Genomic DNA, 24,959 nt, shown 5'->3' on the forward strand with positions numbered 1-24,959 from the left:
TGCCCTATGAAGCACTGTTGTGATTTTTTAAACTGTGGATCAATAATAAGTCATCAACAATCTCAGGATTCAGTCTAGCTCTCCTGTCTTCCACAGTCCTTCCCATAATAGAAAATATCCTCTCAGAAGACATGCTGGTAGCAGGAATCATGCAGTTTTGGTCAGCATTTTTGTTTTTCCAAAAAATCTAAACACCTTCGTCTGCATCACTCGAACATAAATAATTGTCCAGTTCATTAACAATAGACTTCAAAAGAGGCATTCTTCCATAAAAGTCACTCAAAAAACTGCTAACATCCATATTATTTTATTTGTTTGTTACATTTGTATCCCACAAGTTCCCACCTATTTGCAGGCTCAATGTGGCTTACATAGTACCGTAAAGGCATTTGCCAATTCTGGTATGAAAAAATACAGTAATGTTGTGGTAGAATAAGGTTCGTGTGTACAGACACATTAGAGAATCATAGAGAGGAAGAGTTATTATATGTCCATTACGAGTTTTGGTTTTTTTGTGTTGCAGGGTTCAGGCATTTAAGTTGGGTCGGTAGGGTATGCCTTTTTGAACAGGTTAGTTTTTAATGATTTCTGGAAGTTTAGGTGATCATAAGTTGTTTTCACGGCTTTTGGTAATGCGTTCCATAGTTGTGTACTTATTTAGGAAAAGCTGGATTCATAGGTTGATTTGTATTTGAGTCCTTTGCAGCTTGGGTAGTGGAGATTTAGGTATGTTTGTGTTGATCCTGTTGTGTGTCTGGTTGGTAGGTCTATGCGGTCTGTCATGTATCCCAGGGCTTCGCCGTACATAATTTTATGAACCAGGGTGCAGATTTTGAAAGCAATACGTTCTTTGATTGGGAGCCAGTGCAGTTTTTCTCGGAGGGGTTTGGCGCTTTTGAATCACGTTTTTCCAAATATAAGCCTTGTTTTGAGCGGTCTGAAGTTTCTTTATAATTTGTTCTTTGCATCCCGCATAAATTCCATTGCAGTAGTCTACATGGCTTAGTACCATTGATTGTATCAAGTTGCAAAATGTTTCCCTCGGGAAGAATGGTTTCACGCGTTTGAGTTTCCACATTGAGTGGAACATTTACTTTGTTGTAGATTTCACTTGGTTCTCTAGTGTGAGGTTACGGTCAATTGTAATGCCGAGAATTGTCAGGCTGTCTGAGATAGGGAGGGTATAATCTGGGGTGTTTATATTTGTGGGTTTGCTCCTATTGTATGGGGATGAGAGGATGAGACAGTGTGTTTTTTCTGTGTTGAGTTTTAGTTGAAATGAGTTTGCCCATGAGTCCATGATATTCAAACTGAGCTTGATTTCGTTGATGATTTCTGTCAGATCACGTTTGTAAGGAATGTATATTGTGACATCGTCTGCATAGATGAAAGGGTTAAGTCCTTGGTTGGATAAGGATTTGGCTAGTGGGGTCATCATTAGATTGAAAAGGATCGATGATAGTGGTGATCCTTGAGGTACTCCACATTCTGCTTTCCTCGGTGGTGATATGTTTGAGCTTGATTTCACTTGATATGTTCTAGTGGTTAGGAAACCCTTGATCCAACTAAGTATGTGTCCTCCAATCCCAAAGTAATCTAGAAGTCTTAGTAGTATTTTATGGTTTACCATGTTGAACGCACTGGACATGTCAAATTGGAGGAGAAGTATGCTTTTGCCTGTTGCTATTTCCTGCTTGAATTTGGCTAGGAAGGTAATTAGTACTGTTTCAGTGCTATGGAGGGGGCGAAATCCTGATTGTGATTCATATAATATTGTGAATTTGTTTATATAATCAGTAAGTTGTTTGGTTACCATGCTTTCCATCAGTTTGACCACCAGTGGGATTGATGCTACTGGGCGGTAGTTAGTGATTTCATTTGATTTTTTCTTGGGATCTTTTGGTATTGGGGTGAGTAGGATGTTGCCATTTTCCTTAGGGAATAGACCTTGTTGAAGCAAGTAGTTTAAGTGGGATGTAAGGTCTGCTATGAAGCTGTGGGGGGCGGATTTTATTAGGTAGCTGGGGCAGGTATCCAATTTACAATAAGAGTTGGAGAACCTATTAATCGCCTGGGTGACTGTTTCTGCGATGAGGAGAGCGAAATTTGACCAGGTTCGGTCCACTGGGTATTCACCAGGGGTTGGGTCCAAGCCAGTGATGAAATTTTCGATATCAGAGTTATCCTGAGGTAGTGTGTTACGTAGGTTTGCAATTTTTTCATTGAAGTATTTAGCAAGGTTGTTTGCAGTTGGTATGTCTGTATTGGTTGTGGTGACCAAGGTGATGTCTAGTAGTTTGTTCACGAGTTGGTATAATTTCTTCGTGTCTTTGTAATCTGGCCCTATATTAGTTTTATAGTATGACCTTTTGGTCTGTCTTATTGCGTATTTGTATTTTCTTTGTATTTGTTTCCATGCGTTGAGTGTGTGTTCGTTTTTTATTTTTTTTCCAAGCTCGTTCAAGTTTCCTGGATTATGTTTTTATTTTTTTCAGTTCTTCGTTGAACCACGGTAACGAGTTATGCCTACATGAGGTTCTTGTTCGTAAGGGTGCTATTTCGTCCAGTATGTTTCTGCATCTTTTATCCCATTCTGAGAGGTAGTATATGGAGTCCGTTTGTGCTGTCTATTTGTTTTTGTATATCTGTTGCCAGAATGTTTCCGAGTCTATTTGGCTTCTTGTGCTGTAGGTTGTGTGTTCTTGTATATGGTGTGAACCCTTTTTCCGCCATTTTAGGGATAGGTTTAGTTTGTAGTGGTCGGTCCATGGTGTTTCTGTCCATTTAATTTCTGTTATTATTAGGTTCTGGTCTGTGGACAGATTGTGTGAGATGAGGTCGAGTGTGTGCCCTTTGACATGGGTTGCTTGCATGTGTGGCCATTTAAGATCCCATGAGTAGAGGAATTCCATGCATTCTCATGCGTTGGTAGAGTTTGGGTCTTCTAGGTGAAGGTTAATGTCTCCTTATACTAGTATATTGGAGTTGGTTACACAAGTGTTTGAAATGAAGTCCATGAAGTTGGTCTGGCCTTCGTTCCAATTACCTGGAGGTCTGTAAAACAAGACACAATTCACATGATCGTGTAGGGTTTTGATGTGGATTCTGATTGAGGCAATTTCAAGTTGAGGTGTTATGGACTCGGCAGTGGTTTCGGTGGTAAAGTGGGACCAATAGATTAGTGCTATGTCTCCACCTCTCTTGTCTTTTCTGGTCCAGTGTGTGAGTTTGTATCCTGGAGGGCACAGGTCTAGGATTATAGGGTCCTTTAGGTCATGGATCCAAGTTTCAGTGAGGAAGAGTAGATCGAGGTTTTCTGACATGATCCAGTCTGTTAGTATTACAGCGGATCTGGCGTTGACGTAGCCCACTTGGATTGTTTGGAATGGGTCTTCTGTATTTATTTATTTATTGCATTTGTATCCCACATTTTCCCACCTATTTTGTATTTGGTGTTAAGTGGACTTTTGTTAGTTGTTGTTTCCTTGTTGAGGTGAGTTTGTTTGGGCCCTTCTTTCCCTTCTGTTGTGGTTGTTCGCATGTAAGTGTTTTACCTTTGTTTAGGTTGTTAACAGTTTGGTGAGGTGTGGTGCATGGGCGTAGTTTGACTGTTTCATTTGGGGGGGGGGGGCAAAGGATGGGGTGGAGCATATTAGCATATTCATTTGCATATATATTCAAATGAATATGCTAATATGGAGGAAGGAAGGAAGGAAGGGAAAAAAAGCTGGCTTTTTTTGTGAATAACCATAATGAATATGTATGAGATATCAAGCCAGCTCTTTCTCCCTTCCTTCCTTCCTTCCTTCCTCCTTACCCAGCACTCCCTCTTCCTCTCCAGTAGTATTTCCCCACCCCCTTTCCCATGCCATGCCAGTGTTGACCTCAGAAATGCATAGGCTCTATATGTAGATCCTTCAAGAGGCAGTGTGTCATGATTTAGGCTCTACACCCTTTCTGATGTTTTGGTGCCACCTCAGTAAGGCCAACACACAATCTCTGCACTGCAAAATGCAATACACAAACTCGTGCAAAAACACACTCATATCCTTACTAAACCATAACAGCACTAATTCCAAGGACAGGACGAGCTACAACCTTATGTGTGAAAAGGCAGAACTGTAATTACACCAGGCAGGCTCTAAAGCACCAATACACTACCTCTTGAAAAAAAAGCAAAACAAAAAGGGCTGCAAATACTACACGCTAGCAGAATACTGCACCTTGATCACACATGAAAAACACATGCCCCAAGGAACTAGAAATCAAAAAATATGAAGGCAAAATACTGGAAAGTTAACTGAAGAAGTCAGACTCAGCATGCAGCAATACCAGAAAAATTGAAACTTACATGGAAAATATCACAGATGCACATTTCAAAAAGCTGACATATTCCAATTAATAAATTCTGAATAAAATACTTTTTTCTACCTTTGTTGTCAGATCATTTAGTTTTTCTATTCGCAAATGATATGTATGCTTAATTTGCAGTTCCCTCTCTTTCAAGCATCCCCTCCTCTGCAGTTTGGCAGCTGGCCTCTCTCTCAACTGTCCTCCTATTGTCCAGCAGCTCACCCTTCTCCCTGTCACCTCCTGATTCTGCAGGCCTTCTCTCTCTCAACCCCCCACCCCAGCTTGTGATTCAGCTCATTCAACCTCCCTAGTCCCCTTTCACCCCCCCCCCCCCCCCCACTGATCTGGCAGCTTCCCTCTCTCTGACCCCCTCCAATTCGACAGTTCTCTCTCTCAACCCCCCAGGTGCCTGTAATCCAGTAGCTCCCCCTATCTCAATCACTCCCAGCCTGTGCGATCCAGCAGTTCCCCCTCTCTTAACCCCTCCTGCCCCTGTGATTCAGTAGCTCCCTCTCTCAAACAACCACCCCATAACTCTCCTCTCTCTCAAGCCTCCCCCAGCAGCTCCCTCTCTCTCAAATACTCCATCCATCCAGCAGCTTCCCTCTCTCTCACCCGCACCAATACCTCTCTCTGAACCACTTTCTCAGACACTGTGACCCAGCATCTTCTCCTCCTCTCTTAACCCCCTCCCCAGGGTCCCAGCAGCTTTCCCCCCTCTCACCACCTACCAATCAGGCAACAGCCTCTCTCTCAAGCTCCCCCCATAGGGCAGGGCAGCCCCTCTCTCTGTTCCCCCCATATCCTCCATGGTTCTGCAGCTCCCCCCCCCCCCCCATCTACTTTTAAATAAATGCTTCTCTTCTCTAGCAGCGGCAAACGGGCAAGCGTAAAAGCAGCAAGCAAGCGCAGCCAGGCTCAAGTGCTCTGTCCTTCGCTTTCTGAATCCTGCCCTCTCTGCGTCCCGCCTTCCTCTGATGTCATTTCCTTTCAGTTCATTAGCAATTATTCAGTTTTTACTTTGGTTTTTACTGTCAGGCCTTTCAAGCCTTGTCAGTGAAAAGATAGAAAACAGATAGTAGGGTTAAATGGTCAGTATTCTCAATGGAGAAGGGTAGTTAGTGGGGTTCCCCAGGGCTCTGTGCTGGGACCGCTGCTTTTTAACATATTTATAAATGACCTAGAGATGGGAGTAACTAGTGAGGTAATTAAATTTGCTGATGACACAATGTTATTCAAAGTCGTTAAATTGCGGGAGGATTGTGAAAAATTACAAGCGGACCTTACGAGACTGGGAGACTGGGCGTCTAAATGGCAGATGACGTTTAACATGAGCAAGTGCAAAGTGATGCATATGGGAAAGAGGAACCCGAATTATAGCTACAGTATGTCATGCAAGGTTCCACGTTAGGAGTTACGGACCAAGAAATGGATCTAGGTGTCGTCGTTGATGATACATTGAAACCTTCTGCTCAGTGTGCTGCTGTGGCTAAGAAAGCAAATAGAATGTTAGGTATTATTAGGAAATGAATGGAAAACAAAAATGAGGATGTTATAATGCCTTTGTATCGCTCCATGGTGTGACCGCACCTCGAATATTGTGTTCAATTCTGGTCGCCGCATCTCAAAAAAGATATAGTGGAATTAGAAAAGGTGCAGAGAAGGGCGACGAAAATGATAAATGGGATGGGACCACTTCCCTTTGAGGAAAGGCTAAAGCGGCTAGGGCTCTTCAGCTTGGAGAAAACGCAGCTGAGGGGAGATATGATAGAGGTCTATAAAATAATGAGTGGAGTTGAACAGTAGATGTGAAGTGTCTGTTTACGCTTTCCAAAAATACTCAGACTAGGGGGCATGCGATGAAGCTACAATGTAGTAAATTTAAAACGAATTGGAGAAAATATTTCTTCACTCAATGTGTAATTAAACTCTGGAATTCGTAGCCAAAGAATGTGGTAAAGGCGGTTAGCTTAGCGGAGTTTAAAAAAGGTTTGGACGGCTTCCTAAAGGAAAAGTCCATAGACCATTATTAAATGGACTTGGGGAAAATCCACTATTTCTGGGATAAGCAGTATAAAATGTTTTGTACATTTTTGGGATCTTGCCAGGTATTTGTGACCTGGATTGGCCACTGTTTGAAACAGGATGCTGGGCTCGATGGACCTTTGGTCTTTCCCAGTATGGCAATACTTATGCACTTATGTACTTGTAAAGTCTCAATATCTTGAAATATAATAGGCACTTTACTCACAGTCTGGTGATCGGACGTCTTGCCCAGGGCACAGAGACTCCGCAACCCTGGGAGCTATGTCTATGTTGGAGGTAGACACCAGAGGGGGGGGGGGGGGCAGGAGCCTCAGGCTGCTGCTACTGCTTTGCTCTGAACCCCTCGGAGCCTGTCTCCGGGGCCTCCGCTGCGTTGCCCCTTTCTCCTCTTGTCGCTGCTGCTGCGCTCTGGTCTCGGTGCTGTCGACTGAGCCCTCGACGGCCTTGGTGGTTCCCTCATGCCTCCTTAATTCCCATGCTTCTGGGGCAGCTCCACTGGAGGGTAGCCCATGTAATGCTGATATTTGAAAAAGGTTCCAGAGGGGATCCAGGAAATTATAGACTGGTGAGCCTGACGTCGGTGCTGGGCAAAATGGTAGAGACTATTATGAAGAACAAAATTTCAGAGCATATTTAAAAGCATAGATTAATGGGACAAAGCCAACATGGATTTACTGAAGGGAAATCTTGCTTCACCAATCTATTACATTTCTTTGAAGGAGTGAACAAAACATGTGGATAAAGGTGAGCTGGTTGACATTGTGTATCTGGATTTTCAAAATGCGTTTGAAAAAATACCTCATGAAAGACTCCAGAAGAAATTGGAGAGTCATGGGATAAGAGGTAGTGTCCTATTGTGGATTAAAAACTGGTTTAAGGATAGAAAACAGAGAGTAGGGTTAAATGGTCAGTATTCTCAATGGAGAAGGGTAGATAGTGGGGCTCCTCAGCGGTCTGTGCTGGGACCGCTGCTTTTTAACATATTTATAAATGATCTAGAGATGGGAATAACTAGTGATGTAATTAAATTTGCTGACGACACAAAGTTATTGAAAGTTGTTAAATCGCGAGAGGACTGTGAAAAATTACATGAGGACCTTACTGGATTGGGAGACTGGACATCTAAATGGCAGATGACGTTTAATGTGAGCAAGAGCAAAGTGATGCATGTGGGAAAGAGGAACCCAAACTATAGCTACATAATGCAAGGTTCCATGTTAGGAGTCACCGACTAAGAAAGGGATCTCGGCTTCGTTGTTGATGATACGTTGAAATCCTCTGCTCAGTGTGCTGTGGTGGCTAAGAAAGCAAATAGAATATTGGGCTGTGTCATCATTAGTTCACAGTAGCCGCTAGCACAGCTTAGTAAACGGGGGTAAATTGAAAAGCTGGTGATTTGATTTGTTTAGAATGCGTATTCATGATCTTAGCTTTTCCTTTTTGAAACTAAATGTTAATGTAGTGAATTATCAGCGCTGTAGTTGATTTTAAGATTATTCTAATATTCCCTTCTCAATTGCTAGGCATTTTTAGTGCTGTTAATGCTAATTGCAAAGAGTAATCTATATTTTTACATTTCTTGAATTTCTATAAAAAATATTTGTACTTAAAATACTAGGGAGCCCTTTTTCAAAAGCATAGCACATTCTAATTCTATTAGGAATAAAATAGACTTCTTAGCATTTAGCACATGCTAAGCTTTTATAAAAGGGCCCCCTGAATGATCTCAAGAGTGCATTATGTTCAATATGATTTTAGTGGTGCAGAATTTAGGAAACATCCTTCCATATAGGCTCATTTTTGATATAACCACAACTCCTAAATGGATTCCTCCATTTTTTTTTCTTTCTGTGATGCTTGTGTGCACCCAACCATAGTGATGTCAGACAATTATAGCTTAATTTAGCAAGCCACAGCTGCAGCATAAAAGACCTTACTTTAGAACATGACAGACAACTGTAATTTATGTTGTTCCATCACAGCATTAAATTCTTTTTTTTTTTTAATTGTTACCCTATTCAATATATTTTTGACTTCTTGTTTATTCTCTAAATTCCTAAATACAATTTTGGATTGATTGGGGCATATTCAGATGTTGAACTTGTGGTTAAATATATATATTCTTTTAAATTCAGTCAGCAACAACCAATTCAATATACAAGGCAGCGAATACTTAGTACAAGTTAGAAGGAAATGTTTGCCTTTTTGGGGAAGACATGAAGATAGCCAATAGAGTGGATACCCTGGAAGGAGTATAAACCATGAGAAGGGATCTACAAATGTTGGAAGAATGGTCAAGGGTCTGGCAGTTAAAATTTAATCAAAAATCATCAATAGAAATCAAACAAAATAAAACATGGAAAAGAAAATAAGATGATACCTTTTTTATTGGACATAACTTAATACATTTCTTGATTAGCTTTCGAAGGAAATTGAGTTACGGTGACTGTATTTATTGAATTGAGTTAAAATTTAATGCCAAGAAGTGCAGAGTGATTCACTTGGTGTGCAGAGACCCAAAAGAGAGATACCAGATAGAAGGAAAGAGATTGGTAACCTTGACTTAGGAGAGGGAGCTTGGGGTGATGATGTTCAAGGATCTGAAGGTGAAGAAACAATGTGACAAGGTGGTGGCTGTGGCCAGAAGAATGCTAGGCTGCATAGAAAGGGGTATAACCAGCAGAAGAAAGGATATGTTGATGCCCCTCAACAAGTCCTTAATGAGGCCCCACATGGAGTATTGTGTTCAATTTTGGAGGCCATATCTTGCTAACGATGTAAAAGACTTAAAATGGTGCAAAGAAAAGCTGCAAAAATGGTATGGAATTTGCGTTACAAGACGTAGGAGGAGAGACTTACTGATCTGAATGTGTATACCCTGGAGGAAAGGAGAAACAGGGGTGATATGATACAGACGTTCAAATATTTCCAGAGATGGGAAGGTGGTAGAACTAGAGGACATGAATTAAGGTTGAAGGGAGGCAGACTCGAGAATAATGTCAGGAAGTTTTTTTTTTTCCAGAGAAGATGATAAATACTTGAATGCCCTCCAGTGGAGGTGGTGGAGATGAAAATGGAATTAAAAAATGCATGGGATAAACACACAGGAATCCTGTTCAGAAGGAATGGATCCATAGAAGCTTAGTGGAGCTTGGGCAACACCAGTAATTGGGAAGCAAAGCCAGTGCTGGGCAGATGTCTATGCCCTGAAAATGGCAAGGACAAATCCAAGGTCAGGCATACATATGAAGTATCACATACCATGTGTAATGAGTTTATCTTGTTGGGCAGACTGGATGGACTGCACAGGTCTTTATCTGCCATCATCTACTATGTTATTAGGAAAGGAATGCAAAACAAAAATGAGGCTATTATAATACCTTTGTATTGGTCCATGGTGCGACTGCACCTCGAATATTGTGTTCAATTCTGGTCACCGCATCTCAACAAAGATATAGTGGAATTAGAAAAGGTACAGAGAAGGGTGACAAAAATGATAAAGGGGATGGGACGACTTCCCCATGAGGAAAGGCTGAAGCGTCTAGGGCCCTTCAGCTTGGAGAAGAAATGCCTGAGGGGAGATATGATAGAGGACTATAAAATAATGAATGGAGTGCAATGGGTACATAAGTACATAAGTACATAAGTAGTGCCATACTGGGAAAGACCAAAGGTCCATCTAGCCCAGCATCCTGTCACCGACAGTGGCCAATCCAGGTCAAGGGCACCTGGCACGCTCCCCAAACGTAAAAACATTCCAGACAAGTTATACCTAAAAATGCGGAATTTTTCCAAGTCCATTTAATAGCGGTCTATGGACTTGTCCTTTAGGAATCTATCTAACCCCTTTTTAAACTCCGTCAAGCTAACCGCCCGTACCACGTTCTCCGGCAACGAATTCCAGAGTCTAATTACACGTTGGGTGAAGAAAAATTTTCTCCGATTCGTTTTAAATTTACCACACTGTAGCTTCAACTCATGCCCTCTAGTCCTAGTATTTTTGGATAGCGTGAACAGTCGCTTCACATCCACCCGATCCATTCCACTCATTATTTTATAAACTTCTATCATATCTCCCCTCAGCCGTCTCTTCTCCAAGCTAAAAAGCCCTAGCCTTCTCAGCCTCTCTTCATAGGAAAGTCGTCCCATCCCCACTATCATTTTCGTCGCCCTTCGCTGTACCTTTTCCAATTCTACTATATCTTTTTTGAGATACGGAGACCAGTACTGAACACAATACTCCAGGTGCGGTCGCACCATGGAGCGATACAACGGCATTATAACATCCGCACACCTGGACTCCATACCCTTCCTAATAACACCCAACATTCTATTCGCTTTCCTAGCCGCAGCAGCACACTGAGCAGAAGGTTTCAGCGTATCATCGACGACGACACCCAGATCCCTTTCTTGATCCGTAACTCCTAACGCGGAACCTTGCAAGACGTAGCTATAATTCGGGTTCCTCTTACCCACATGCATCACTTTGCACTTGTCAACATTGAACTTCATCTGCCACTTGCACGCCCAATCTCCCAGTCTCGCAAGGTCCTCCTGTAATCGTTCACATTCCTCCTGCGACTTGACGACCCTGAATAATTTTGTGTCATCGGCGAATTTAATTACCTCACTAGTTATTCCCATCTCTAGGTCATTTATAAATACATTAAAAAGCAACGGACCCAGCACAGACCCCTGCGGGACCCCACTAACTACCCTCCTCCACTGAGAATACTGGCCACGCAATCCTACTCTCTGCTTCCTATCTTTCAACCAGTTCTTAATCCATAATAATACCCTACCTCCGATTCCATGACTCTGCAATTTCTTCAGGAGTCTTTCGTGCGGCACTTTGTCAAACGCCTTCTGAAAATCCAGATATACAATATCAACCGGCTCCCCATTGTCCACATGTTTGCTTACCCCCTCAAAAAAATGCATTAGATTGGTGAGGCAAGACTTCCCTTCACTAAATCCGTGCTGACTTTGTCTCATCAGAGTGGGACCAGGCTGCTGGCATCGGCGTTTAAGAAGGAGATAGAGCAGCTTTTAAACTAGAAATGGGGGGAAGGCCGACAGTCGCTCAAAAGAGCATGGTTCGGGATAAGGTATCTTTCAAAGATATCACCATAACAGGGAAGATAGAGTATCCTGATAGTGAGGTTGCAAAAGAGATTGTAGTAGATCGGGTATCTTTAAATAACAATAAAAATCAGACAAAAGATTGCCAATTAATACTGTCAAGTACTAAGCATGATGTACTTAGGAACAACAAACATAGTTTGAAATGTCTATATGTGAATGCCAGGAGCCTAAGAAATAAGATGGGGGAGTTGGAATATATTGCACTAAATGAAAAATTAGATATAATAGGCATCTCTGAGACCTGGTGGAAGGAGGATAACCAGTGGGACACTGTCATACCGGGGTACAAATTATATCGTAGTGATAGGGTGAATCGGATTGGTGGAGGGGTAGCATTGTATATTAACGAGAGCCTTGAATCAAATAGATTGAAAATTCTGCAGGAAACAAAACACTCCTTGGAATCACTGTGGATTGAAATTCCATGTGCAAAGGGGAAAAGGATAGTGATAGGAGTGTACTACCGTCCGCCTGGCCAGGACGAACAGACGGATGCGGAAATGTTAAAGGAAATCAGGGACGCAAACAAACTGGGCAACACAATAATAATGGGGGATTTCAATTACCCGCATATAGACTGGGTTAATGTAACATCTGTACACGCAAGGGACATAAGATTTCTTGATGAAATCAAGGACAGCTTCATGAAACAGCTAGTTCAGGAGCCGACAAGAGAAGGAAAAATACTAGACTTAGTCCTTAGTGGTGCTCATGATCTAGTGCAGGGGGTAACGGTACGAGGGCCGCTTGATAACAGTGATCATAATATGATCGGTTTTGATATTGGCATTGAAGGAAGTGAAACTAGGAAATCAAGTACGCTAGCGTTTAACTATAGAAAAGGTGATTACGACAAAATGAGAAAAATGGTGAAAAAAAGACTGAAAGGAGCAGCTCGCAGAGTAAAAACCTTGCGTTAGGCGTGGATGCTGTTTAAAAACACCATCCTGGAGGTTCAGGACAAATATATTCCACGTATTAGAAAAAAGGGAAAAAAGACTAAACGTCAGCCGGCGTGGCTAAACAGTAAGATAAAGGAAGTCATTAGAGCCAAAAAACAATCCTTCAGAAAGTGGAGAAGAGAACCAACTGAAAGTAACAGGATAGATCATAAGGAATGCCAAGCCAAATGCAAAGCGGAGATAAGGAGGGCAAAAAAGGACTTTGAGAAGAAATTAGCGTTGGAAGCAAAAATACATAGTAAAATTTTTTTTAGATACATTAAAAGCAGGAAACCGGCCAAAGAGTCGGTTGGGCCGCTGGACGAAAATGGTGTTAAAGGGGCGATCAGGGAGGACAAAGCCGTAGCGGAGAAATTAAATGAATTCTTTGCTTCGGTCTTCACCGAGGAGGATTTGGGGGGGACACCGGTGCCGGAAAGAATATTTGAAGCGGGGGAGTCGGAGAAACTAAACGAATTCTCTGTAACCTTGGAGGATGTAATGGGTCAGTTCAGCAAGCTGAAGAGTAGTAAATCACCGGGACCTGATGGTATTCATCCCAGAGTATTAATAGAACTAAAAAATGAACTTGCGGAGCTACTGTTAGAAATATGCAATCTGTCCCTAAAATCGAGTGTAGTACCGGAAGACTGGAGGGTAGCCAATGTTACTCCGATTTTTAAGAAGGGTTCCAGAGGAGATCCGGGAAATTATAGACCGGTGAGTCTGACGTCGGTGCCGGGCAAGATGGTGGAGGCTATTATTAAGAATAAAATTGCAGAGCATATAAGTACATAAGTACATAAGTAGTGCCATACTGGGAAAGACCAAAGGTCCATCTAGCCCAGCATCCTGTCACCGACAGTGGCCAATCCAGGTCAAGGGCACCTGGCACGCTCCCCAAACGTAAAAACATTCCAGACAAGTTATACCTAAAAATGCGGAATTTTTCCAAGTCCATTTAATAGCGGTCTATGGACTTGTCCTTTAGGAATCTATCTAACCCCTTTTTAAACTCCGTCAAGCTAACCGCCCGTACCACGTTCTCCGGCAACGAATTCCAGAGTCTAATTACACGTTGGGTGAAGAAACATTTTCTCCGATTCGTTTTAAATTTACCACACTGTAGCTTCAACTCATGCCCTCTAGTCCTAGTATTTTTGGATAGCGTGAACAGTCGCTTCACATCCACCCGATCCATTCCACTCATTATTTTATACACTTCTATCATATCTCCCCCAGCCGTCTCTTCTCCAAGCTGAAAAGCCCTAGCCTTCTCAGCCTCTCTTCGTAGGAAAGTCGTCCCATCCCCACTATCATTTTCGTCGCCCTTCGCTGTACCTTTTCCAATTCTACTATATCTTTTTTGAGATACGGAGACCAGTACTGAACACAATCCTCCAGGTGCGGTCGCACCATGGAGCGATACAACGGCATTATAACATCCGCACACCTGGACTCCATACCCTTCCTAATAACACCCAACATTCTATTCGCTTTCCTAGCCGCAGCAGCACACTGAGCAGAAGGTTTCAGCGTATCATCGACGACGACACCCAGATCCCTTTCTTGATCCGTAACTCCTAACGCGGAACCTTGCAAGACGTAGCTATAATTCGGGTTCCTCTTACCCACATGCATCACTTTGCACTTGTCAACATTGAACTTCATCTGCCACTTGCACGCCCATTCTCCCAGTCTCGCAAGGTCCTCCTGTAATCGTTCACATTCCTCCTGCGACTTGACGACCCTGAATAATTTTGTGTCATCGGCGAATTTAATTACCTCACTAGTTATTCCCATCTCTAGGTCATTTATAAATACATTAAAAAGCAACGGACCCAGCACAGACCCCTGCGGGACCCCACTAACTACCCTCCTCCACTGAGAATACTGGCCACGCAATCCTACTCTCTGCTTCCTATCTTTCAACCAGTTCTTAATCCATAATAATACCCTACCTCCGATTCCATGACTCTGCAATTTCTTCAGGAGTCTTTCGTGCGGCACTTTGTCAAACGCCTTCTGAAAATCCAGATATACAATATCAACCGGCTCCCCATTGTCCACATGTTTGCTTACCCCCTCAAAAAAATGCATTAGATTGGTGAGGCAAGACTTCCCTTCACTAAATCCGTGCTGACTTTGTCTCATCAGTCCATGTTTTTGTATATGCTCCCCCATCTTATTTCTTAGGCTCCTGGCATTCGCATATAGACATTTCAAACTATGTTTGTTGTTCCTAAGTACATCATGCTTAGTACTTGACAGTATTAATTGGCAATCTTTTGTCTGATTTTTATTGTTATTTAAGGATACCCGATCTACTACAATCTCTTTTGCAACCTCACTATCAGGATACTCTATCTTCCCTGTTATGGTGATATCTTTGAAAGATACCTTATCCCGAACCATGCTCTTTTGAGCGACTGTCGGCCTTCCCCCCATTTCTAGTTTAAAAGCTGCTCTATCTCCTTCTTAAACGCCGATGCCAGCAGCCTGGTCCCACTCTGGTTAAGATGGAGCCCATCCTTTCGGAATAGGCTCCCCCTTCCCCAGAATGTTGCCCAGTTCCTAACAAATCTAAAGCCCTCCTCCCTGCACCATCGTCTCATCCACGCATTGAGACTCTGGAGCTCTGCCTGTCTCTTGGGCCCTGCGCGTGGCACAGGTAGCATTTCAGAAAATGCTACCCTGGAGGATCTGGATTTCAGCTTTCTACCTAAGAGCCTAAATTTTGCTTCCAGAACCTCTCTCCCACATTTTCCTATGTCATTAGTACCCACATGTACCAAGACAGCCGTCTCCTCCCCAGCACTATATAAAATCCTATCTAGGTGACGCGTGAGGTCCGCCACCTTCGCACCAGGCAGGCAAGTCACCAGGCGATCCTCACGTCCACCAGCCACCCAGCTATCTATATGCCTAATGATTGAATCACCAAGTACAACAGCTGTCCTAACCTTTCCCTCCCGGGCAATATTTGGAGATATATCTTCGGTGCGAAAGGATAGTACATCCCCTGGTGGGCAGGTCCTGGCTACAGGAGTACTTCCTACTTCACCAGGGTGATGCTCTCCTTCTAGGAGACCTCCTTCCTCCAAGGTAGCACAGGGGCTACCTGACTGGAGGTGGGACTTCTCTACAACATCCCTGTAGGTCTCCTCTATGTACCTCTCTGTCTCCCTCAGCTCCATCAAGTCTGCTACTCTAGCCTCAAGAGAACGGACACGTTCTCTGAGAGCTAGGAGCTCTTTGCATCGGGCACACACATATGACACCTCACCAATTGGGAGATAATCATACATGTGACACTCAATGCAAAAGACTGGATAGCACCCCTCTCGCTGCTGGACTGCTGACACCATCTTAGTGTTTTTTGAGTTTTTCCGTAATTTAAAACTTGCTAAAGTATTAAGGATATCAGCCTATCACTAACTTACAGTTCCTCCTTTAAACCCCAATCTTCAAGTTCCGAAAGCACAAGCAAAATTTGTTCACTTACCAGAGAAATATCCTCTTCTCCCAGAACTTATTAGAAGGAAAGCTGGGCACCTCTCAACCAAGAAAAGGCTTACCAGGGGTTAGGCCGAAGCCAGCATTCCTCCCCCTGAGGGTCACCTGATCTTGGCTAAGAAGTACCTGGTAGCTCTGGGTAGGTGGAGCGAAAGCCCTGGGTAACTGTGGCGAAGGCCCTGGGAAGGTCGGGGTGGATTTGGGAGTCACCCCGGATGCAGCTGTGAGGATATGCAGAATGCTGCAAGTCCTCCACAGCACCTGGTAGGAGCACTGTGCACCTTGAGCAGAGGCCCCGAGTGGATCGGAACGGACCTGGGAGTCACTCCGGTGAAGGCTCCGAGGATATGCAGATGAGCTGCAAGTCCTCCACGGCACCTGAAAAGGCAACCGGTGGGAGAGCTGGGCACCTCTCAACCAAGAAAAGGCTTACCAGGGGTTAGGCCGAAGCCAGCATTCCTCCCCCTGAGGGTCACCTGATCTTGGCTAAGAAGTACCTGGTACTCTTTCCAAAAATACTAGGACTAAGGGGCATGCGATGAAGCTACAAAGTAGTAAATTTAATACAAATTGGAGAAAAGTTTTCTTCATTCAACGTGTAATTAAACTGTGGAATTCATTGCCAGAGAATATGGTAAAGGCGGTTAGCTTAGTGGAGTTTAAAAAGGGTCTGTATGGCTTCCTAAAGTAAAAGTCCATAGACCATTATTAAATTGACTGGGATAAGCAGCATAAAATGTATTGAGCTTTTTTTGGATCTTGCCAGGTATTTGTGACCTGGATTGGCCACTCTTGGAAACAGGATGCTGGGCTTGATGGACCTTTGGTTTGTCCCAGTGTGGCAATACTTCTGTACTTATGGCTGTTCTACAGATGTGACACTTTCTGGGAATGTGGATTGTGGAGGATCCTGAGTTGTTGATGTTGATGGACTCAAGCCTTCCATTTCAGTCTGGTTTTGGTACAACTTTTTCAAAGATTCAGTTGCCTGTGCTTTTACATCTTCTGGGAAGATAATTGGAAAGGCAGGAACCAATTGTGAAGGAGGTGGCTGTAGAAAAGAACCAACACTGTGTAGTGGATGAACAGGAAAATAACTGTCAGCTAAGTGTTGGAAATGCTCTTTGATGTCAGCAACAATAGATGTATCTGTTGCAGTAATAGTAAGATGCTTGAGCAACTAGGCATATGATGGAAGGACATTGCAGATGATAGGAATCTGATCAGCAGACAAGACATAAATGATGTCTTTTAATAGTGCTTCATTTAAATCTAAAAGCAGCTTCTGCAGTTATCATTGGATTCAGTTGCCAGTTTTCTAAGATGTACAAGTTTTTCCATATTCATACTAGCATTTTGTAGATGCTGTTCCATCTAATTGGAGCAGCCTAGTTTCAAGCTTTTAGAGAATGACACGGAGACAAAGTCCTGTCCCTGTGGGCTCTGTCCCCATCCCTATAGTTAACCATCAGGCTTATTTTTGAAAGAGATCGCCGGTGATCTTCTGACATAAATCGGGAGATCCCCAGCGATCTCTCAAAAGCGGCGAAATCGGTATAATCGAAAGCTGCTTTTTTGACAGCATTGCTGCTTTCTTGTCGCCGAGCCAGCGAAAGTTCAAGGGGGCGTGTCGGCGGTGTAGCAAAGGCGGGACATGAGTGGGCATGGGCGTGGCTACCAGATGGCCTGCTTTCGCGGATAATGGAAAAAAAAAGCGGCGTTAATGAGTATTTCGCCGGTTTTAAGTGTTGAGCCCTCCAAACCCTCCCAAAACCCACTCTACCCACATGTAGGTGCCCCCCTTCACCCATAAGGGCTATGGTAGTGGTGAAGAGTTGTGGGGAGTGGGTTTTGGGAGGCTCAGCACCCAAGGTAAGGGAGTTATGCACCTGGGAGCTATTTGTATATATTTTTTTAATTTTTAGAAGTGCCCCCTAGGGTGCCCGGTTGGTGTCCTGGCCTGTCAGGGGGACCAGTGCACTACAAATGCTGGCTCCTCCCACAACCAAATGCCTTGGATTTTGCCGGGTTTGAGATCGCCGGCATTTTTTTCCATTATCGCTGAAAAACAAAACCGGCCATCTCAAACCCAGCAAACTCTGGCATTTGACCGGGCCAAACCGTATTATCGAAAGAAAAGATGGCCAGCCATCTTTTTCGATAATACGGTTTGGCCAGCTGTTTGCGGTGCCGCCAAAATAGATCACCGGCAATCTATTTCGCCGGCGCTGTTCGATTATTCCCCTCCATGTGTCCCCATCCCTGTGTCATTCTCTAGTCATTGCAAAAGAATTGTCCATCTTGTCTCTTCAACCAGTTGCTCACAGTCCTTTCCACCTCTTCATCTGAGTCGAACAGATGCCCTTTAAAGTATTCCTTCAATTTTGGGAAACAATAGAAATAGCATGGCGCTAAGTCTGGGCTGTATGGAGGATGGTGAGACCCATCTTCACAATTGCCTCTGTGGTGTTTTGTGGGCAATTTTTCTAAGTGGATTAGTTTTGCATATACCATTACAGGAATAAACCTCACTCCTAAGCCAGGGCATGCTGTGTGAGGCCCAGTAATGTCATGTTGCAACAAAATTTCCTTTGGGTTCTTCCAAACTCTTCAGAGTTTTCAGGGTTGCAATGTAATGCTTTGAGTGATCCTCAACCTTTCTAGTATGAGACTCATGCGTTGCTGTCACTTTGTTTTTGATCACAAAAATCAGCCCTTCCCGGTCCACAATCTTTGTATTTTTTCACCCAGCAGCACACATTACTCACATCAATACAGTCATCACCATCAACAACCTGCATGTAGTGCTGAATTTCAATTGAAGGACTCCTTCAACAGTCAGAAATTCTGACGGCATGTTGCTTAAATTTCCCCGACAAGTGCTCACTGCATGCTTCACCAGCTGCATAGCCAGACAATTTATTTGGAGGGGGGGGGGGGGGGGGGGCTGAGCTCAAACTGGGGGGGGGGGGAGTACATTCTGCTTTGGATTCCTTCTGCTCTCTGCCCCCTGCCGCAACCCCACATACCTGGGCTGGTGGGGGTCCCCCAAGTCCTGCCAGCAGAGGCCTTCCTTCAGTGCTGTTCATCTGCCCAGCTTCCCCCCCCCCATGGTGCACATGCTTGGTTTTAATGAAATTGAGCCTTCACCCACATGGGGGGGGGGGGGGTGAAGCAGTGTACACAATGCGGCTGTGAACAGTGCTGGAGGAAGGTTTTTCTGCTGGTGGGGCTTGGGGACCCCCGCCAGCCAAACCAGCTGACTTTGGGGGGGGGGGGGGGGGGGTCTGAGTTCAGTTGGGTTGGGGGAGGGCCAGGCCCTTAAGGCACCCCTGTTGCTATGCCACTGCTCTTCACAAAGACACATCTTTGAAGTGAAGGAAGAGATTTCAAAGAACAAGTGAACATGTGTAGCATGTAAGTGCTGCCATCTGTTGATGAATTATCGAGGTGGAGACATTACTTTTTATTTAACCCTCATACAACTTACTTCATCACCCTGTGCTTTTGATCTTATCCCAGCATTGTAACTAAACAATAATACAAATTAGAACAAAATACTTCTCATCTAGCTGATAACTGAAAAACTCAAAGTGCAGATTGCCAAACTGTCATCTCTTCTACAGGCATCCTATGGAGGGAAGGTGACAATGTCCAACCTGACCCACACAGCCTTGCGAGAAGAGAATGGGCTGCCTCTAACCTGTGAGGCCTTCAACGAGGCCATCCTATATACCAAGACATCCTCTGTGACCATCAATGTGCAGTGTGAGGACAAAAAGAGGAATGGTTTGGACAGGCAGTAGGGCAGAGTGAGCCCCTCTGGGTCTAATCTAATACAGGGAAAAAGAGAAAGAGTTGTGCAGAGAGAGAGAGAGGAAAAGGAAACATAGAAAATATAAGACCATACTATACTTGCTGCGTGCTCGTGTATTACAGAGGGAGAAGGAGATGTATAGAGAGAAAAAACAAGAGAGACAAAAGATAAAAGGGAAGAATAACAGCCAAGTAAAGGACCAAAAGCAATAAAGGGTGTAAAGAGGTGGAGGAGGGGAGGATAGCAGGTCCTGTGTCAGTTGGTTTAACTGAAAGAGTGTTGTCCTCTCTTTCCAGACCCACCTCAGAAAGTATGGCTTGAGGCTCCACCTAGGGATAAGTATTTTCGGGCTGGAACCACAGTGAAGATGACATGCTTCTCCAGTGGAGGGAACCCCACCCCTCGACTTACGTGGATTAAGGTCAGAAGTTATTCATGTGGGAGTTAATAGGAAGAAGAGGGCTCAGATCTTTATCTTTCTAACATCTTCTTTACCCACAGTCATCATCATTATCCTCCCCTGTGCATAGGCGCCGACTCCATGGGTGCTGTGGGTGCTCGAGCACCCCCAATATTTTTCCGGCCGTCAGTCATCCGAAGTTCTGGTTCCAACGTCCCCAGCCTGACCTACCTGCCCTCTTCTCCCTCAACAGCCCTCCTTGCTTTCCTGCCGCCCAGCCAGTGCTTAAAACTCATTTTACCTGACTGAAGCTGTGACTGCAAAAGAAGCAGAATAGAGCAGAAAACAGGAAATGAGGGCGGGACGCTGAGAGAGAAGGGGAAGGATGAAGGCGAGCCTGCTCTACTCTGCTTCTTTTGCAGTCATGACTTCAGTCAGGTAAAATGAGTTTTAAGCGCTGGCTGGGTGGCAGGAAAGCAAGGAGGGCTGTTGAGGGAGAAGAGGTCGGGTGGGGGGGGGGTTGGAACTGGAACTCGGGGGGCAGGTGGGGTTTGGGGCGTCACTGGACTTGGAGGGGAGGGCAGAGGAGCATCGCTGCACATGGAGGGGAGGGCAGGGGAGAGAGGAGAAATCGCTGAACATAGAGGAGAGGGGAGGGCAGAGCAGAGTCGCTGGACATGGATGGAGGGCAGGGAAGAGAGAAGAATTGTTGGATATGGATGGAGGAAGAGGGCAGGGGAGAGAGGAAAGTTGCTGGGCATGAATGGATGGAGTGGAGGGCAGGGCAGGGGAGAGAGGACAATTGCTAGACATGGATGCAGGGGAGAGAGGAGAGTTGCTGGACATGGATGGAGGGCAGGGCAGGGGAGAGAGGAGAGTTGCTGGACATGGATGGAGGAGAGGGCAGGGGAGAGAGGAGAGTTGCTGGACATGGATGGAGGGGAGGGCAGGGGAGAGAGGACAATTGCTAGACGGATGCAGGGGAGAGAGGAGAGTTGCTGGACATGGATGGAGGAGAGGGCAGGGGAGAGAGGAGAGTTGCTGGACATGGATGGAGGGGAGGGCAGGGGAGAGAGGACAATTGCTAGACGGATGCAGGGGAGAGAGGAGAGTTGCTGGACATGGATGGAGGGCAGGGGAGAGAGGAGAGTTGCTGGACATGGATGGAGGGGAGGGCAGGGGAGAGAGGCTGGACGTGGATGCAGGGGAGGGCAGGGGAGAGAGGAGAGTTGCTGGACGTGGATACAGGGGAGGGCAGGGGAGAGAGGAGAGCTGCTGGATATGGATGGAGGGGAGGGCAGGGGAGAGAGGAGAGTTGCTGGACATGGATGGGGGAGGGCAGGGGAGAGGAGAGTTGCTGGATATGGATGGGTGAGGGCACGGGAGAGAGGAGAGTTGCTGGATATGGATGGAAGGGAGGGCAGGGGAAAGAGGAGAGTTGCTGGACATGGATGCAGGGGAGGGCAGGGGAGAGAGGAGAGTTGCTGGACATGGATGCAGGGGAGGGCATGAGAAATGCTGGTCATGGATGGAGGAGAAGGAAGACAGGAAAGGGATGCACATGGATGGAGGGGAGGGGAGAGAGGAGGAATGCTGGACATGGATGGAGCGGAGGGAAGACAGGAGGAGATGCATATGGATGGAGGAGAGAGAGGAGAAATGCTGGACATGGATGAAGGGGAGGGAAAACAGAGGAAGGAGATGCACATGGATGGAGGGGCGAGAGGAGAAATGCTGGACATGGATGGAGGGGAGGGAAGAGAGGAAGTGAGATGCACATGGATAAAGTAGTGTGGTAGCTGTGTTAATAAATACAGAAAATGGAAATAAGGTGATATCTTTATTGGACTAATTTTAATACATTTTTGACTAATGTTTGGAGACCAAACCCTCCTTTCTCCTGTCAGAACAGATTACTGGTTATCACTTGTCACCCCATCTCCTATTTATACCCGCTGTGATTACCAGCAACCTACCACATGTATCTCTCCCCCCCTATCTCCAATATACTCACAGTGATTTCCATAGGTGTAGTTTGTCTACTTTGTTCTGTGGAGAAGGGGGAGGCAAGGGGTAAAGGCTTAGATTTGTGAAGGGAGGAGGGGAATTTTCCCATAACCTCAGATTGGCATCTATTAGCTTTCTCTCCCCCCCCCCCTAAACATTCACCCTCTCTTCTATGCATTCTCACACATGCACTGTCATTCACATCTCATTCCCTCTTCCCAGGCCTGCTGCTACCAGTTCAGTCATAGCTGTCACAGCGAGATACTATACTATAAAATATTTCTATTCCGCCTACAACATCATAGATTCAAGGCGGATTACCAACAAAAAAGGGGGATAAACCAAATAATACAATGACATAATTTATAATACTTTTAAACTACAATCCTGTCATGAAAATAAAAAAGTTTTCAGAGCCTTTAGGAATAGGTAATATGACAAAAGCTGACAAATCTGTATAGGTAGTTGGTTCCATATTTTTCCTCCATGAAATGAAAAACACTGCTCAAGTTGTTTTTTATTCTAAATATTTTTCATTGGAGGAAATGAAATCTTCGAATTATGTTGAACTCTAGAAGTATTCCAATTTTTAGAAATAATAATCATTTGTGTTAAGCTCTCTATTCATACCATGGAGAGACTTGAAGATCAAACAAGCCATTTTAAACGCAGTGTGGAGGAGTGGCCTAATGGTTAGGGTGGTGGACTTTGGTCCTGGGGAACTGAGTTCGATTCCCACTTCAGGCACAGGCAGCTCCTTGTGACTCTGGGCAAGTCACTTAACCCTCCATTGCCCCATGTAAGCCGCATTGAGTCTGCCATGAGTGGGAAAGCGCGGGGTACAAATGTAACTAAAATAAATAAATAAAATACTGTCCCAACTCTGATGGACTTACTGGAGCAATCAGTAGGATGGTGCCCTTATGGCATTTCACACTTGCGCACACCTCCTAGGGTGTGCACACGTGCCGCAACTCACTCACTGGGTATAGGGTTAGTAGCGGCACATCATGGGGCGGGAGGCTTTTAAGGGAGCTCAGAAACTCGAGTTCCTTCACAACTGATTCCTGCCTTACCAAATTTCTGCCTTGTCACTTGTCTCCTGGTTCCTCCCTTGCCCAGCTCCTGCCTTGTCTCCAAGAAGCCTGCTGTGCCAAGCTCCTGCTGGTTCCTGCTGTGCCATGCTCCTTTGACTTCAAAGGTGACCTGTCTTCCATAGTCAGACTTACTGGCTGCGGCCCTAGGACTCACCACCCAGGATCACAACAGCTTGTGAAGGCCATGAGCTCAACAGAGTCATCAGCCCTGCAGCTGTTTCAGCAACTTGCACTCCAGCTGCAACAACTATCCGGGCTCGTGAGTAAGGACGACAAAGAAATCATAGAGAATCAGATAGACTTAAATAAAATTAATAATGACCAGACGGAAGACAACATATTAATAATGCCACGTATTAAACGTAATAATAATCAGAACAACAAGCATATATTGAAATGTCTATATGCAAATGCCAGGAGCCTGAGGCATAAGATGGGAGAGCTGGAGTACATTGCGCACAATGAAAAACTGGATATCATAGGCATCTCTGAGACCTGGTGGAAGGAAGATAAGCAATGGGACACAGTCATACAGGGCTGCAAATTATATCGCAGCGATAGGGTGGATAGGATTGGAGGAGGGGTAGCGCTGTATGTAAATGAGAACCTTGACTCAGATAGGCTGCAAATATTGCAGGAGACAAAACCCTGACTGGAATCCTTGTGGATTAAAATTCCACGTGAAAAGGGAAAAGGGATGGTGATAGGAGTGTACTACCGTCCGCCTGGCCAAGACGAGCAGATGGACGCGGCAATGACAAGGGAAATTAGGGAAGCGAATAAAAAAGGCTATGTAATATTAATGGGTGACTTCAATTATCCGGATATAGACTGGGTGAATGAAACATCGGCACACGCAAGGGAGGTGAAATTTCTTGATGAAATCAAGGACGGCTTCATGGAACAGCTGGTTCAGGAGCTGACGAGAGAAGGAAAAATACTAGACTTAATCATTAGTGGGGCTCATGATCTAGTTCGGGGGGTAACAGTGCGAGGGCCGCTTGATAACAGTGATCATAATATGATCGGTTTTGATATTGGCTACGAAGTAAGTGAACTCAGGAAATCAAATACACTAGCGTTTAACTTTAAAAAAGGAGACTACAATAAAATGAGGAGAACGGTGAAAAAAAGACTGAGGGGAGCGGCTGAAAGGGTAAAAAACTTGAATCAGGCGTGGATGCTGTTCAAAAACACCATCCTAGAAGTACAGGACAAATATATTCCGCGTATTAAAAAAAGAGGAAAAAAGACCAAACGTCAGCCGGCGTGGCTAAACTGTAAGGTAAAGGAGCTATTAGAGCCAAAAAACAATCCTTCAGAAAATGGAGAAGGGAACCGACAGAAGACAATAAGATAAAGCATAAGGAATGTCAAGCCAAATGCAAAAAGGAGATAAGGAGGGCTAAGGAGGACTTTGAAAAAAAGTTAGCGATAGAAGCAAAAACACATAGCAAAATTTTTTTTAGGTATATTAAAAGCAGAAAGCCGGCTAAAGAATCGGTAGGGCCGCCGGACGACGGTGGTGTTAAAGGGGCGATCAGGGAAGACAAAGCTGTAGCGGAGAAATTAAATGAATTCTTTGCTTCGGTCTTCACTGAGGAGGATTTGGGAGGGATACCGGTGCCGGAAAAGGT

The 24,959-nt window shown here is 44.6% G+C and overlaps 1 protein-coding gene across 2 annotated transcripts in view; it reads left to right on the forward strand.

The window, feature by feature from the left end:
* Nucleotides 1–24,959, forward strand: part of NPHS1 (NPHS1 adhesion molecule, nephrin) — a 387,780-nt gene that overhangs the window by 148,205 nt on the left and 214,616 nt on the right. For both annotated transcript variants that reach the window (XM_030213102.1, XM_030213103.1), the window contains 2 exons: nucleotides 19,628–19,769; nucleotides 20,115–20,239. In XM_030213102.1, coding sequence (XP_030068962.1) covers nucleotides 19,628–19,769; nucleotides 20,115–20,239 — 267 coding nt within the window. The remainder of the gene's footprint in view (nucleotides 1–19,627; nucleotides 19,770–20,114; nucleotides 20,240–24,959) is intronic.

This window comes from Microcaecilia unicolor, chromosome 8, assembly GCF_901765095.1.
Source record: "Microcaecilia unicolor chromosome 8, aMicUni1.1, whole genome shotgun sequence".
NCBI lineage: Eukaryota > Metazoa > Chordata > Amphibia > Gymnophiona > Siphonopidae > Microcaecilia > Microcaecilia unicolor.